The following is a 14,062-nucleotide window of genomic DNA, read 5'->3' on the forward strand; positions in this document are numbered from 1 at the left end:
ACAACATTTCTGGCATCCAATGAAAAAGCCGGAAAACAAATAAGGAAGAGGAATGGTCCAACGTCAGGAGGCGTTGGAGCGACTTTGGGATTTCCGGAAGCAAAGTCATAGCAGAAACGTGACAGAAACAGCCGTCTCGGGGATTCCGGGCCCCAGGAGTTTCTAAGAAAAGGAATGTGCTTACAGAATGCTCCCGATCTCTCCCCATTCCTGTTAGCTGCCAGTGTCTCGTGGTCCTCGTCGTGGCTGGCTGAGCGAGGCCACGGTCTCCCCGCGCCACGGTGAGCACACGGCACGCGGGCCCGACGTGCGGGGCCTTGGCAACGTCCGTGTGGAGGCAGAAGTGCGTGCCCACATCAGGGACGGACGGATGAGCGGTTGTTGTTCTTCATGACGATTGTGTTGCATGAACCCCGAGTGACACACACCCACAGGGTTTTCTTGGACAAGCGGCGACTATAAGTAGAAGCCAGAACACGTGCTTGTGGGGCCTCCGTCCGTGGTCAGTCCCTGCCGGGACAAATCCCGGGTCATAGTGCTGTCTGGGGAAACCTGCTGAACCATCCGCAGAGGCCTCCCGCCACGGCTGCCTGCTCGGAACCTTCCCCGCAGCCCTGCGGAGACCCGTGGTCCCTCTGGGCCTGTTGGTGGCGGTGGGAAGAGCCACTGGGGGTGGCGCCTTGGGGAGTGTTACCTCGTAGCTGGCGAGCTGCACCAGGGACCCTCCCACGATGGGGAACACACAGCAGAGCCCGCGGCCTCAATGGGGACAGACCCTGGCGGCCCCAGCGCCTCCCTCTGTGGACGTGCGGTCCACGGGCTGCCCACGGAGGGACTTCTTGCTGACACTGGGCTCTGAGCGGCCAGACCCCCAGGAGGGCAGCCCAAGCGCTGGGCACCTGTGTCCCGGGAACCCAGCGGGAAGCAGCGACCTGCAGGGCAGCGTGAGCGGGGCGTGTCGTCCCCGAGGATTTCTGCGGAGCCCGGAGGCGTCGCTCACCCCCGCTGGGCTTGGTGTTGGCGTCTCTGAACGCCCTCTACCTTTCCGTTAGTTTTGCTAAAAATGTGATGTAACCGCCCCGCAGCCCGAGACTCCTCCACAGTCGCTGGCCTCTCCTCTCTGCCTGTTTGTCCACGTGGGCGCTCGGAACGCGGACATCGGGGCCCCCGAGGGGTGGGGCGGTGCCGGGAGGTCCCAGCGCCTGCCCTGCACACTTCCCAGCGCTCTGAAGCCCGCTCAGGTGTGCGAACTGCAGACTCAGCCTCGGTTTCTCTCGCCGGCTGGCTGGGGCCGCATGTCCACACCAGCCTTCTCGTCTCTAAAACAGGGCGGTGGGACCAGGTGAACACTAAGAATTCTTCCTTTCAACCATTTTCCTAATCATGAGAAGGCCCCTGACAAGCCTTGATTTACACGCGGAGTGTAAAGAAACAGGCTCCTTTCACTTCAGGGGCGTCGCCTTTGGGAGGCCAGAGCCGTCTGGGTGTTTCCTGTAGCTTCACCAGGAGGCTTTGTGAACCCACAGCAAGCGTCCGGTCCCAGGGTGTGGTTCAGCTAAGCTAAGTCAGCTCTTAGCCTGCTATTATTTTCTTCAACAAAACAGAGATTTCTGTAAAAGAAATCTATGCGGGATGTGTGGAATGTGTGTGTGTGCACGACTATCTCTGTGTGTATGCATGTGTGTGCATGTGTGTCTAGTGTGCACATGTACACGTATATCTTTGTGTTGTATCTGTGTGTATGTGTGCATGTGTGTATCTGTGCATGCACATGTGTGCATATATATGTGTATGTGTACATATGCTTGTGTGCTTGTGTGTATATAGGTAGCTGTGTGTATTGTGTGTGCATATATGTGTATATGTGTATGTCTGTGTGCATGTGCATGTGGGTGTGTATTGTGTGTGTGCATATCTGTGTGTGCATGTGGGTGTGTATTGTGTGTATGCGTGTGCATGTGGGTGTATATTGTGTGTGTATATCTGTGTGTGCGTGTGCATGTGGGTGTGTATTGTGTGTGTTTGCATACCTGTGTGTGCGTGTGCATGTGGGTGTGTATTGTGTGTGTTTGCATACCTGTGTGTGCGTGTGCATGTGGGTGTGTATTGTGTGTTTGCATATCTGTGTGTGCGTGTGCATGTGGGTGTGTATTGTGTGTTTGCATATCTGTGTGTGCGTGTGCATGTGGGTGTGTATTGTGTGTGTGCATATCTGTGTGTGTATGTGCATGTGGGTGTGTATTGTGTGTGTGCATATCTGTGTATGCATGTGGGTGTGTATTGTGTGTGTGCGTGTGCATGTGTGTGTATATTGTGTGTGTATATCTGTGTGTGCGTGTGCATGTGGGTGTGTATTGTGTGTGTGCATATCTGTGTGTGCATGTGTGTGTATATTGTGTGTGTGTATCTGTGTGTGTGTGTGCATGTGGGTATGTATTGTGTGTGCATATCTGTGTGCATGTGCATGTGGGTGTGTATTGTGTGTTTGCATATCTGTGTGTGCGTGTGCATGTGGGTGTGTACTGTGTGTGCATATCTGTGTGCGTGTGCATGTGGGTGTGTATTGTGTGTTTGCATCTGTGTGTGCGTGTGGGTGTGTATTGTATTGTGTGTTTGCATATCTGTGTGTGCGTGTGCATGTGGGTGTGTATAGTGTGTTTATATCTGTGTGTGCATGTGGGTGTGTATTGTGTGTGTGTGCATGTGGGTGTATGTTGTGTGTGTATATCTGTGTGTGCGTATGCATGTGGGTATATATTGTGTGTGTGCATATATGTGTGTGCGTGTGCATGTGGGTGTGTATTGTGTGTCTGCATATCTGCGTGTGCATGTGGGTGTGTATTGTGTGTGTATCTGTGTGTGCATGTGCACTTGTGTATCTGTGCATATATGTACGTGTACCCATGTATGCATGTGTATGTATACATATGTGTGTGCATGTGTGCATCTGTGTGCACAGATGGTATGTGGGCATGTCGTGTGTGTGCATATTTGTGTGTGTCTGTGTATGTGGGTGTGTTGTGTGTGCGTGTGCATGTGGGTGTGTATTGTGTGTCTGCATACCTGCGTGTGGGTGTGTATTGGGTGTGTATTGTGTGTGTATCTGTGTGTGCACGTGCACCTGTTTATCTGTGCATATATGTACATGTACCCGTGTATGCATGTGTATGTGTACAGATGTGTGTGCGTGTGTGCATCTGTGTGCATAGATGGTGAGTAAAAACCTCTGGGCCACCAGACAAGAGGAGAGATCAATCGTGCATTGTTCTAAAAGGAACTTGACAGCAAGGGAGTTGTCTGTGTGTGCGTGTGCAGGTGCCTCTGTGCGTGCACGTGTGTGTACACATGACTCTCTCCTGCATCCAGTCTTCAGGCGGGGTCCTTGTTCGTGCTACGTGCCGTGTCGAAGCTGCACTTCCTTCCCACAGGCAGGCCACCTGAAGTAGCCGTTGCAGAAAGCGGTGTCCTAGGACTTTTTCGTCACATCTGTGCGTCTCTCTTGCAGAAACCCTACGCCAGTCACGTTCGCCTTCACTCTTTTATGGCGTTCTAACAGGTCTGAGGTTAGAAATGTCCTTCCTTGCGGACTAAGGTAGACACGACGGGAAGCAGCACCATTGCTCGCACGTTCCAGCCGCGATCAGAAGCACAAGACTCTTTGGGATGTTGCGTGAAGAACGGTCTTCCCTGTGCTCCACCAACACGCGTGTTCCCGCAGCGCTGGTTCACCAGCAGAGCCGGGAGCGTCAGCGCAGCGCCGGGCCGGGCCCGGGAGGGTGGCACTCAGACTCCGTAAAGGGGACGTGGTGACGGTTGCGCCATGGTCTCTTTTGATGCCCTGATGCTCGCGGTTATCAGTTACCCGGCAGATGGTTGTGACCGGTCGTCTCCTGTATAAATGTTGCACAGGCTCCGAATACTTCGATATATTCTTGCAACAGCTTGCAGCGCATGTAGGTTTTTTCCTGTATGGCTTGGCAACCCCAAGCATGTACTCGAGGTTTTCCTATTATAATTTGTTTCTGTCTTTCTGCATTTGAAACGATAACACTTATGTAAAAGGGAAACTCTGTTCCTTCCCCCTCCCGCTTCAGAGCGCTGCGGTCACGGAGTGGTGCCGGAGGACGTACGGCACCCCTGCCCTCGCCGACCGGCAGTGGCTCGGTGGACGGGGCGCCTTGCTCGCCCTTCTGGTCTTGCATCACTGCACACCCACCGACGTTAAGGAGGCACAGAATGTTCTATTTATGCGAAGAGCGTGTTGGTGCCGAGTCCTCCATTTTCCTCGGAGTCTGGCCTTTGAAATTATGGGTGGATAAAATATTACAACCTTTGAAATCCCGCGTCTGCCTTCACTGGATGCCAGCAAAAATAAAAGTCTCTCATAGGGCCATCATTTCTGAGGCCGCCGCCCAAGGAGAGTGTGCCTCCTTTGTCTGGTGGCCTTTGCTCATCCGGCTCCCCTGCCCTGAGGCCAACCTCACCCGGGGCCGGGCCTGTGCCGGGCACGGGCACACAGCCGTGAGGGCGTCTGGACCTCAGAGGGCACACGGTATCAGGCTGAAAGTCAAAACCACTCGGTAGCCATTCCAGACCGAGCCACCGGCCGGAAAAACATGCAGCCTCGCCCCGCATCTTGCTGGGCTGAACAGTTGGGTTTCTGCAAAGGGGGCGTTCGATGTATCCCGAGTGTGTACACGTTAACAAGTGACCTTGCGGCCGCGGCGGAGAGTGTCAGCGATGCGGGGTCACCTGTAGCGCTCTGTGGCGCGTGGAACCCAGAAGCGCTTGCTGGGGAGGTGGGTCTCGTGTGAAATGTTCCGACCACGATGGAGGAAGTAACACGCTGAAGGGAGCACAGGGGAGGCGTGACTGATTTTGAGCGAAATCCCTGGCATTTTGCATATTTCAGTAGCATTGATCTGGTGGGTGCTGTCCAGACCCTGCTCAGTCGTGAAGACCGTCACTCAGAAGATCTAGGAAAGGGACACCAGGCCGGCGGTGGGAGACGGACGGCACGTTCCTTTAGTAGGTGGTCACGGACTTAACTTCGGGGGACATCTGATGCCGACTCTGCCGTTCCAGGCCTCAGAGTCCCATTTCCTGTGCCAGGAAAACTTGGAATTTAGTCTCCGTCAGACGTGAGCGCTGCCTGTCCGAGGACGTCCGATCAGCGCTAAGCGCAGAGTCTTTGAAGGAGGTGCATCCAGGCCAGGAACGAGGCCCACACGTTGTTTGGAAGACGTATGCTCTTTTTGCACGTTCCACGATAGTTCAAGCATTAGAAATGATTTGCGATTCCGTCGGGACCCTGGTGCAGACCGTGCAAGCTGGAACTCCTGTCACTTTTCCTTTTAGACGGTCAAACCACAGGTTATGCTAAAAACACGAGGACACAGGTCCAGCAAAGCGGTGATTTGTCCTCAGCTAAAACACAGGCTGCATTAAAACCACATGTTGCCGAGTGCCGGCTGGCCGGGCCAAAGCGTAGATCAACACACGAGCACCGGCCTGGAGGGAAGACTGTCTTCTGCAGCACGCATGCCCGTGACACACGGTGCGGCCGGCGGCCCGGGGTCCGCAGAAGCCGGGGACGGGGATGTTCAGCAGCAGAGTCTGTATTCGGCAGGCCGATGCCGCTGGGGCTGTGGCTGCGGCCCCGAGCCCCGCAGCGGGCGCCCAGAGGGCACGCAGTCAGGGCCAGCAGGTTTTGCTACCAGACCATGAGAAGTCGCCATCTAAAGCTGTTGGCCAGGGGACACGTTTGAAGGAGCGGCTCTCGGAGTCCAGAGGCCCTTTCAGATCGAGACAGCCTGTTATTTAAATCTGGAAACACTTGGGGCGCCTGGGTGGCTCAGTCGGTTAAGCGTCCGACTTCGGCTCACGTCATGATCTCGCGGTCCGTGAGTTCGAGCCCCGCGTCGGGCTCTGTGCTGACCGCTCAGGGCCTGGAGCCTGTTTCGGATTCTGTGTCTCCCTCTCTCTCTGCCCCTCCCCTGTTCATGCTCTGTCTCTCTCTGTCTCAAAAATAAATAAATGTTAAAAAAATTAAAAAAAAAAATAAATCTGGAAACACTTTAGAAACACGGGGAAAGCCTGTCTTTTCAAGCTCTAAAACTCAGATGAGCTACATCGCATGACGGCCCAAAGAAGGGAACGTGAACTTGTGGTGGCGTGTCGGAGGACGAGAGGCCTGTGGGTGACGCACGTGGGTGCTTGGCCACGCACGCCGTGCTGCGGTGTCCAAGGGGCTCGCGCCCCGGAGCCCATCCCGGGAGGCCTGGGGCCCGCAGCGGGAGGCACTGCCCGCTGCGCCCCCGTGTTGCACGCAGGCCGGTGCGGGCTGGGGGGGTGGCGGAGGGGACGGTGGCCTCGCTCACGAGCCGCCACGTCCCTCGTGCACACCCGCGTGCCCGTGATTGGTCTGAGGGTGTCCGTGTCCGGATGGAGACGAGACGCACTTGGTGTTTTTAGCTGCTTCCCTTCTCACCGACTTACCGGGTCGCAGGAGACGGCTTCCTGAGGAGCAGTAGGAACTCGGTGCTTTTTATCAGGTTCTGCCGCAGTGTCGCTAATGCCAACACCTGAAAGTCTGGGACAGAGCGGAGGGCGGGCTGAGGGTATTTGGCTTTTCATCTGACGTGCTGTCAGGTTTTCCTCCTGGAGCTGGAGGGGGCAGGACCTTAGTATCGCTTTGAGACCCCGGGGCAGTGTGACACACGTGAGGGCCGTTGTGCAGGTCCCGCCGAGGCAGTCTTCAGGTGGGGCGGGTGTCCCGGGCCGGCACGGTGTCCGAGGGCCCCCATGGGCGGCCTGGACCCGCAGAGAGCCTGCCTGCAGCTAGCCACGGCCGGAGCTTCTTTGTTTCCCAGGAGGCAACACCTGCCTTTTAGTAGGACAGGCAGAGCGGCTTCTCTGAGCCTCAGCTCCCTCGCTCATCGAGTGCAGAGAAAACCTGCTCCCGTCACCTTCCCACTGGGGGCACTGCGGCCCCGCGCCCCCACGTGGCCCAGTGGCTCACGCGCTCGTGGGTCCCGGTGGTGTAACTGGTGCGTGTGCTGTGCTCTCCCCGCAGACGTGTCCAGGTGTGTGGCCGAGAGGAAGTACACCCAGGAGCAGGCCCGGAAGGAGCTGCAGCAGGTGTTTATTCCGGAATGCAACGACGACGGCACCTACAGCCAGGTGAGGCCCTTGGCCCCGTCCGGTCCCCGCAGCGTCTGCTCCCAGCTGCGGGGGGGGGGAGGGGGTGTCCGTGGGGGCCCCGTGCACAGCTGGGAAGGGAGTTCCCGGCGGGGCTGACTGTCACAGCTGGCGGTGGTACCGGTGAGCTCACTCACTCACGCCCGTCCCGGCGCAAGTGCCCACGTCGGGGCCGTGCCGCCGGCCGCTGTCCCTGGGCGCTGGCCTGGCCCAGCCCTTCCGGGAGGCGAGCGGGCCCCACTGACCCCGGGCCTTCCGTGGGAAGTTTACCACTCCTGGGGCAGGTGCGGGAAGGCGCAGGCCGCCAGTGACCCTGGTGCGGGGCGGTTTGTGACTTTCCTCCCACCTTGTTGGTCAGAGTCAGTCAGGAAAATAACCCAGTTCTCTGTCTTATGTGTGGCTGAGTCTTTGCTGTCAACACCACTGTTCCCCATTAAGGCAAAAATTCCTGAAGTGCGGTGCTAACGAACACAGAGAGAAGCAGTCTGCTGTCCGACAATGACATGAACGCTGTGCTTTTATATCACTGGGCCTCCGAGGGCCTGGCAGGGGGCTGGAGTGGGGGAGAAGTGGGCAGAGGCACCGACAGCAGGGGATGCCCTCTGTGGCGTGTGTCTGTGTGGATGGAGGAGTGGGGGTGGGGGGGAGAGGAGCTGGGGCTGGGAGGGATGCTGTGGAGACCCGGGGGGCAGGTGGGGTGGTGGGGAGACCCCGGGGCTCGGAGGTGGGCAGGATGCTGGGGAGACCTGGGGGGCAGGTGGGGTGGTGGGGAGACCCCGGGGCTAGGAGGTGGGCAGGATGCTGGGGAGACCTGGGGGGCAGGTGGGGTGGTGGGGAGACCCCGGGGCTCGGAGGTGGGCAGGATGCTGGGGAGACCTGGGGGGCAGGTGGGGTGGTGGGGAGACCCCGGGGCTCAGAGGTGGGCAGGATGCTGGGGAGACCTGGGGGGCAGGTGGGGTGGTGGGGAGACCCCGGGGCTCAGAGGTGGGCAGGATGCTGGGGAGACCCGGGGGGGCAGGTGGGGTGCTGGGGAGACCCCAGGGGGCAGGTGGGGTGCTGGGGAGACCCCAGGGGGCAGGTGGGGTGCTGGGGAGACCCCGGGGGCAGGCGGGATGCTGGGGAGACCTCGGGGGCGGGATGGACGCCGTCCCTCCCTCATCGCGGTCTGGGCGCAGTGGGGAGACACCGAGCCTGTCTCGGGATTGCTGGGGCCCGTCTCAGAGGCGGCGAGCTGGCGTGCACGGCAGAAGCGCCTGGGTCGCGTACAAACCCCTGGGTCCCGGGGCCGCCCGTCTGTCGCTGTGTCCAGATGCAGCCAGGTAAGAGGCACGTGGCCTCCTAGCGGGGCCGCCTCGAGCACGGCAGCGAGCTGACCCCGTCCCGCCGTCCCGCAGGTGCAGTGTCACAGCTACACGGGATACTGCTGGTGCGTCACGCCCAACGGGAGGCCCGTCAGTGGCACGGCCGTGGCCCACAAGACGCCCCGGTGCCCCGGTAGGTGCCCTCGCGCGCCGCGTCCTGACCCTCCACGCCTGTGTGCTCGCGGTTCGGAAGAAATGCAGTGTAGGTGGTGGTGAGGGCTAGCGGGCGCTGGGCTCGTGTCGCCGACAGAGCCTAAAACAGGATGAAAACGGTTTCAAGAGGCTTTCCCAGCCGAAGCCCTGGTCTGAAGGTTGGTAGGTTCTTCGACTCAGGGTTCTTAGTCTTTTAGGAACGACCACAAGGGCTGTAGTCAGCAGTGCAAATCCCCACGTGTTTTCTTTGGCAAAAAAGAAAAAGGAAAGTTCTGGTTTTATGTGTATACGTTTGCAAAGAGAAAGAGGACCATTCTTCACAGGTCCATCCCCAGATGGTTTATTTGTGTTGCTTTATTGCTCATAAGAGAGCTAACGCACCGAAGGTAATCTTACCGGCAGGAGAGTGACTTACGGAATGGTCCGTTTTCCATTAATATTTTACCGAAAATGATATAAATGATTCACGTCATTTTTATTTGAGAATGTTTTTCAGCTTGAGTTGTGATTTAAAAAGAATTTTTTTTAATGTTTATTTATTTTTGAGAGGGACAGAGTGCAAGCAGGGGAGGGACAGAGAGAGAGGGAGACACAGAATCCGAAGCGGGCTCCAGGCTCCGAGCCGTCAGCACAGAGCCCGACGCGGGGCTCGAACTGTGAGACCATAAGTCTGAGGCTTAACCGACTGAGCCACCCAGTCGCCTCTTGAGTTGTGATTAATTGGCCGAGAGGACCTATCGGCGTATCTGTGAAGGGGCCTCATGACCTTTGCATCACGGTCCCTACATTAGACTGTCGTAGCACGTAGCCGCGGGGATAATAAAGGACAGAGCCTAGTCCTGATTTTTCATGTGAAATATTGAAACGTTTGCGTTCAGGATTTACTTCTAGACTCCTTTTTTTATTTAAAGGTCAGGCATCTTCTAATTAGGAATTCTGCTCATGATTCAGACGCTTACACCAGCAGCCAAGGCACAGGCCAGAACTCATAACCGCTGCAGCCCGATGACGTCTGTGATTAACAGCGACGCGAAACCTAATATTTCCAGTGACTGGTCATCGCTTAAAAGCCACGGGGTGTGCATAACGCGAAATTAAAATATATTTATTTCAAATAACTATTTTGTTATCCAAGAGCTAAAAGTTGCTGACAAATATTTTTAGCGAGCTAACATTTGCACCTAATAATTCTTGTGCAGACTCGTGGAGTAAGGGGGGGAATGAACACACACTGTCGGCCTCCGTGTGTGTCCCTCGCTCTGGGACGTACTTTCACAGACTTACTTCACCTCTGGCGTGTGGCACCAGCTTGCACTGAGCCTTATTGTACAAAGGAGAAAGCCAGGGGATACCCGTTCTCTGTGATTTTAGTGGTACCGTTTGAAAAATTAAGCTGCGTCTGAAAGATCTTTATTGGGAAGGTCTTTATGTACAGAATCGGCTGAATTTCTTACGTTCTCCAAACAGTCCTTTGTTTTTGGAATCAAACCACTGTACTGGGCAGTTTTTTCCAAGCAGGCATCGGTAATTATAATTTGACTCTATAGATACGCTCCGTTTTCTCAGTGCCCGTGTGGGTTTTCTGGTCCACGGATGGATGATGGACAACAGTCTGCTCAGAAGTCCGGTAGCTGTTGTGTGGGAACCGCAGGAAAAGCCCCGTGTTTCAGGGCAGAGTTGGGGTGAGGACGGGGCCGGCTGCCCTCTCAGACCCTCTCTCTGCAGGTGAGCGTCCCTTTCCACTTCCCCGGGGTTGGGGCTGTGACCTCAGGGGGCCTGGCCAGTGGCCAGTGAGGCCAGTGGCCTCACGCCTGCTGCTGCCGCTGGTGCGTTGAGTAACTTCCAGGCAGCTGCGGAAAAGGCCCGTCAGCCCCCCGCCGTAGCCGTGCTCTTATTCTGCATGAACGTGAACGTGGAGAGCAGGTGTTGTGCTCAGAAGCTCCGCAGGTCGTGGGGATTGTTGAGAAAGTCAGACCAGGGAGCTTCCGGATGCGGGAGCCGACGCCCGCACGCGCGATGCCCGGTCACGCTCAGACACACACACACACACACACGTGAACAGTTTATGACGGACTCTAGCACAGCATGGCTTAACTTCTTCCCAGATGCTGACACAGCCTCCCAGGTCGTGCAGCACGGCAGGGCGATAGGGCGGCGCTCTGCACGGGGCCGTGACACTAAGACGCACCACGGAGGGCCCAGCTTTCATCTGCACACAGCCAGGGACTCCCTCTCCGCGTGTATCCCCCTCTCTTCACTGGTCTCGTAGCTGGTGTGCCTCATGGCTAGGGTCCCTTAGCCACGGCTATGAAGGATGGCCGTGACTCCCGCCTGGTTTACTAAAACTGGGTTAGCCTCAGTGTTCAACAGTTACCTTTCGCCCTGGAGTTCACACCAGGCTTATCCTGTAAGTTCATGCTATAAAAATGTAAACACCGGGAGAAGAGATTTAAAGCGTAGCCATAAAGAGTGACCGTCACTTAGAATGTGCACGTGTGTGTTTGTCGTGAACACGCGCAACCACGGAGGCAGGCCGCAGCGGAGGGAGGCAGACATCCGCGTGTTGGCGAGGTTTCAGCGGCACACAAGAGCCCCTGCCCCCGATCCTCCTCCTCCTCCCTTCTCCCAGGAGGACCTTCGAAAGAAACATATTCCATAAACATGTATTTTTAAGCCATTAGTACAGAATACCCAGGCTCCTGTTAATGGGTAAGAAAAATGAGACAACTCTAGCCAAAAGTGGTCCAAAGCCTTAAGCAGGCAGCACGTTATAAAGGAGGGAAGCTGATGGCCAGCGAACGGGAGACGGGGTTGAGACTCACGCAGCAGGGAAACGCACGTGAACATTACAGTCGGGTCCCCACACACCACCCCGTTAGCCGCCAAGAAAAAGCGATCCGTGACGTGCCGGCGAGGCCGTGGAACCACAGAACCTCCCACGGCTGCCGGAGCCACCGGTGCAGAACCCACGCTCCCTTCCCGTGCGGGTAGCAGGACGCAGAACGGCTACGGAGAAAAGCACTCACGTCTGCGGCAGGACAGAGACTGGCACCAGGACGTCCACAGCAGCATTTGTTGTAACCACCAAATCCGGGCAGTGGCTGGATGTCCGTGGTTCCTGTCGTGGTTCGCTCAGTTCGTGCCGACATGGGGCTCCAGTGTGGTCCCGAGCGGATGCACCGAAACACAGGACACGCGGGTCCATTTAAAATGCAACACCAGACAAAACACCCCTGGCACTTCGAGAAGCCTCTTCGGGTGGGAAGCCGCAGAGGCAGACGAGGAAGGGGTGATCACACCGCCAGGACGGCGACTACAGGTGCAGAGAGGGGTGTTGGCTGGAAAGGGGGTTGGACGTGGGGACTCTCTCTCCTGCCCCGGAAGCTGTTTCTCTGCGTCTTTGACAACAGTCCATCATGCTCTGCCGGTGTGTTTATGTTCTTTCAGGCACGAGTGCAGGATTTCACGGATTTAAAAAGGTGTGGAAAGTTACAAGTGCGTTAAACTCTTCGTGAGGTCACACATCTCCCTGAGGATCTTCCCGGGGGGAAAGGGCGGGGGTTTAGATGCCTCAGGAGCCCTGTGAGGACGGCCGCACCGAGGCGGGAAGGGAGGCTGGGACAGGTGTGGATGAGGATTTGGGGACGAATGGCCTCAGCGTCTGCCCTCCACATTGTTCTGGGACAGCGGGGGGTGGCAGGCCTGGTGGCCGCCACTCGTGGGGTCCCGCCGTGTGTTGGGCGTCACAGCAGCCTGGGTGGGAGGTGGGTTACCTTCTATTTTACAGGTGAGGACTGTGCCCAAGGCCTCCGTGCTTTAAGGGACAGAGCTAGGACTTAAATCTATGTCTTTCTGCCTCCATAGCCCACATTTTCGGCCACGTGCAATAATGTAAGTCCATGGGCCTTGACCGCCTTGCTGAGAATGTAAGTCCCTGTTTGAAATCCACGGCCACGTGGAGGTTCTGTCGAAGGTTCTCGGAGGGCAGGAGGCTACTTGCGGCCCCCCAACCACATTAACACCTCGGTGTTACTTCTGCAGACCTGCCGTCTATAACCAGCTCTGGTCAAGGATGGTCCCTTGGGGCGAGGACCCCGCTCAGATTGTCACAGCTAGTGGGTGGTCTGCTTGGTGTTTCCAGCCACGGCCGTCGGGTGAGTGGCGCTCGGGCTGTGAGAGGCAGAGGCTTCAGGGGATGCGGTGGACCCGGCCCTTCTGCCCAGTTGACACCCCGTCCTGATGACTGGATTATCGAACCTGGCGAACCCCTAACGCAGTACTAAGATTCCGCTTTAGTAAATCGTAGCGTGCGTGACCCGTAACCTAGGGCTCAAGGGGCACATCCAGCCGTACCTTTCTCCAGAGGAATCCGTTCGTTGTTATCGCTGACTAATTTATCTGTTGTTGAGGATTTGCCAGGCAAGGTGCGTGTGGCGTTGAGGTGTCTGCAGACACGTGGTCTCGGGCCAGGAGCTGCAGGCACACGGCCGGGGTGGACAGGTGAGGGAGAGATCGTTCTGGGAAAGTCTGGCATAAAAAGGGAGCGGAATGGTCTTGTTCCTACCGTTTATCCTAGATGGTTCCTGCTTCTTGCTTTCCTCTTCGCTGATCTTGCGCCTGAGGCAGGCCTGGAGGATGGTGGGAGGTCTCTCCCTTTGTGCGGAGAGCGTGAATGTCCGTGGCAGGCAGCATATGGCCTTGAGAAGTATTGAGGACCAAAAAGCTGCTCTTTGAGCTGCATCCAGGTGCACTCCAGGCCTTGCTTGCCGGAAGGCGGGTGTTCCTTACTCATGGCTTGGGGATTTATAGCTCGCCTTGGCCTGTTGATCGAGACCCCTGGGTCTGCAGACGGCTTTCTGCACAGGGTCTTTCCCTGCACGGGGACGCTCCGGAGGTGAAGGAAATGACAGGGAACGCGCTGAGCGTGGCCCCCGTCGTCTGTGCTGGTGAGCGGCCAGGTCAACGTGTCTCCATCTGAACACAGCTGGTTTGTATTTATCCTGTAAGGATGTGTTCTCCTCCTCCTTCTAACGATTTGAAGAGTAACGTTGCTGGGGGCTGGGTAGGAGTCAGACACAAAGGACTTTTCTCCCAGGGAGGATTTTTGTAGCTCGCCTATTCGCTATTATTTGGAAATAGCTTCAGGGTCTTTAATCTCACGTCCCTTCCGTAACTGTGCCCCGTGGCCAAGAGCTTATTCCTGGCAAGAGTACCAAGCGGTTTGAGACCCTGTAAGCTGAACCTGTGTGCACGACTTCTTCGTATTTCAGCACCCCCAGAATCTTCGTATGTAACTCAGCTTGAGGTATGTGTTTGAAGTCAGCTGCAGAGTTGGGGATACAGGGGCG

The 14,062-nt window shown here is 56.7% G+C and overlaps 1 protein-coding gene across 5 annotated transcripts in view; it reads left to right on the forward strand.

Moving 5' to 3' along the window:
- Window positions 1–14,062, forward strand: part of SMOC2 (SPARC related modular calcium binding 2) — a 164,778-nt gene that overhangs the window by 49,014 nt on the left and 101,702 nt on the right. For all 5 annotated transcript variants that reach the window (XM_078447586.2, XM_078447588.2, XM_078447591.2 and 2 more), the window contains exons 3-4: window positions 7,076–7,182; window positions 8,595–8,694. In XM_078447586.2, coding sequence (XP_078303712.1) covers window positions 7,076–7,182; window positions 8,595–8,694 — 207 coding nt within the window. The remainder of the gene's footprint in view (window positions 1–7,075; window positions 7,183–8,594; window positions 8,695–14,062) is intronic.

The sequence above is a fragment of the Panthera onca genome, chromosome B2 (genome assembly GCF_046562875.1).
Source record: "Panthera onca isolate mPanOnc1 chromosome B2, mPanOnc1 haplotype 2, whole genome shotgun sequence".
Lineage (NCBI taxonomy): Eukaryota > Metazoa > Chordata > Mammalia > Carnivora > Felidae > Panthera > Panthera onca.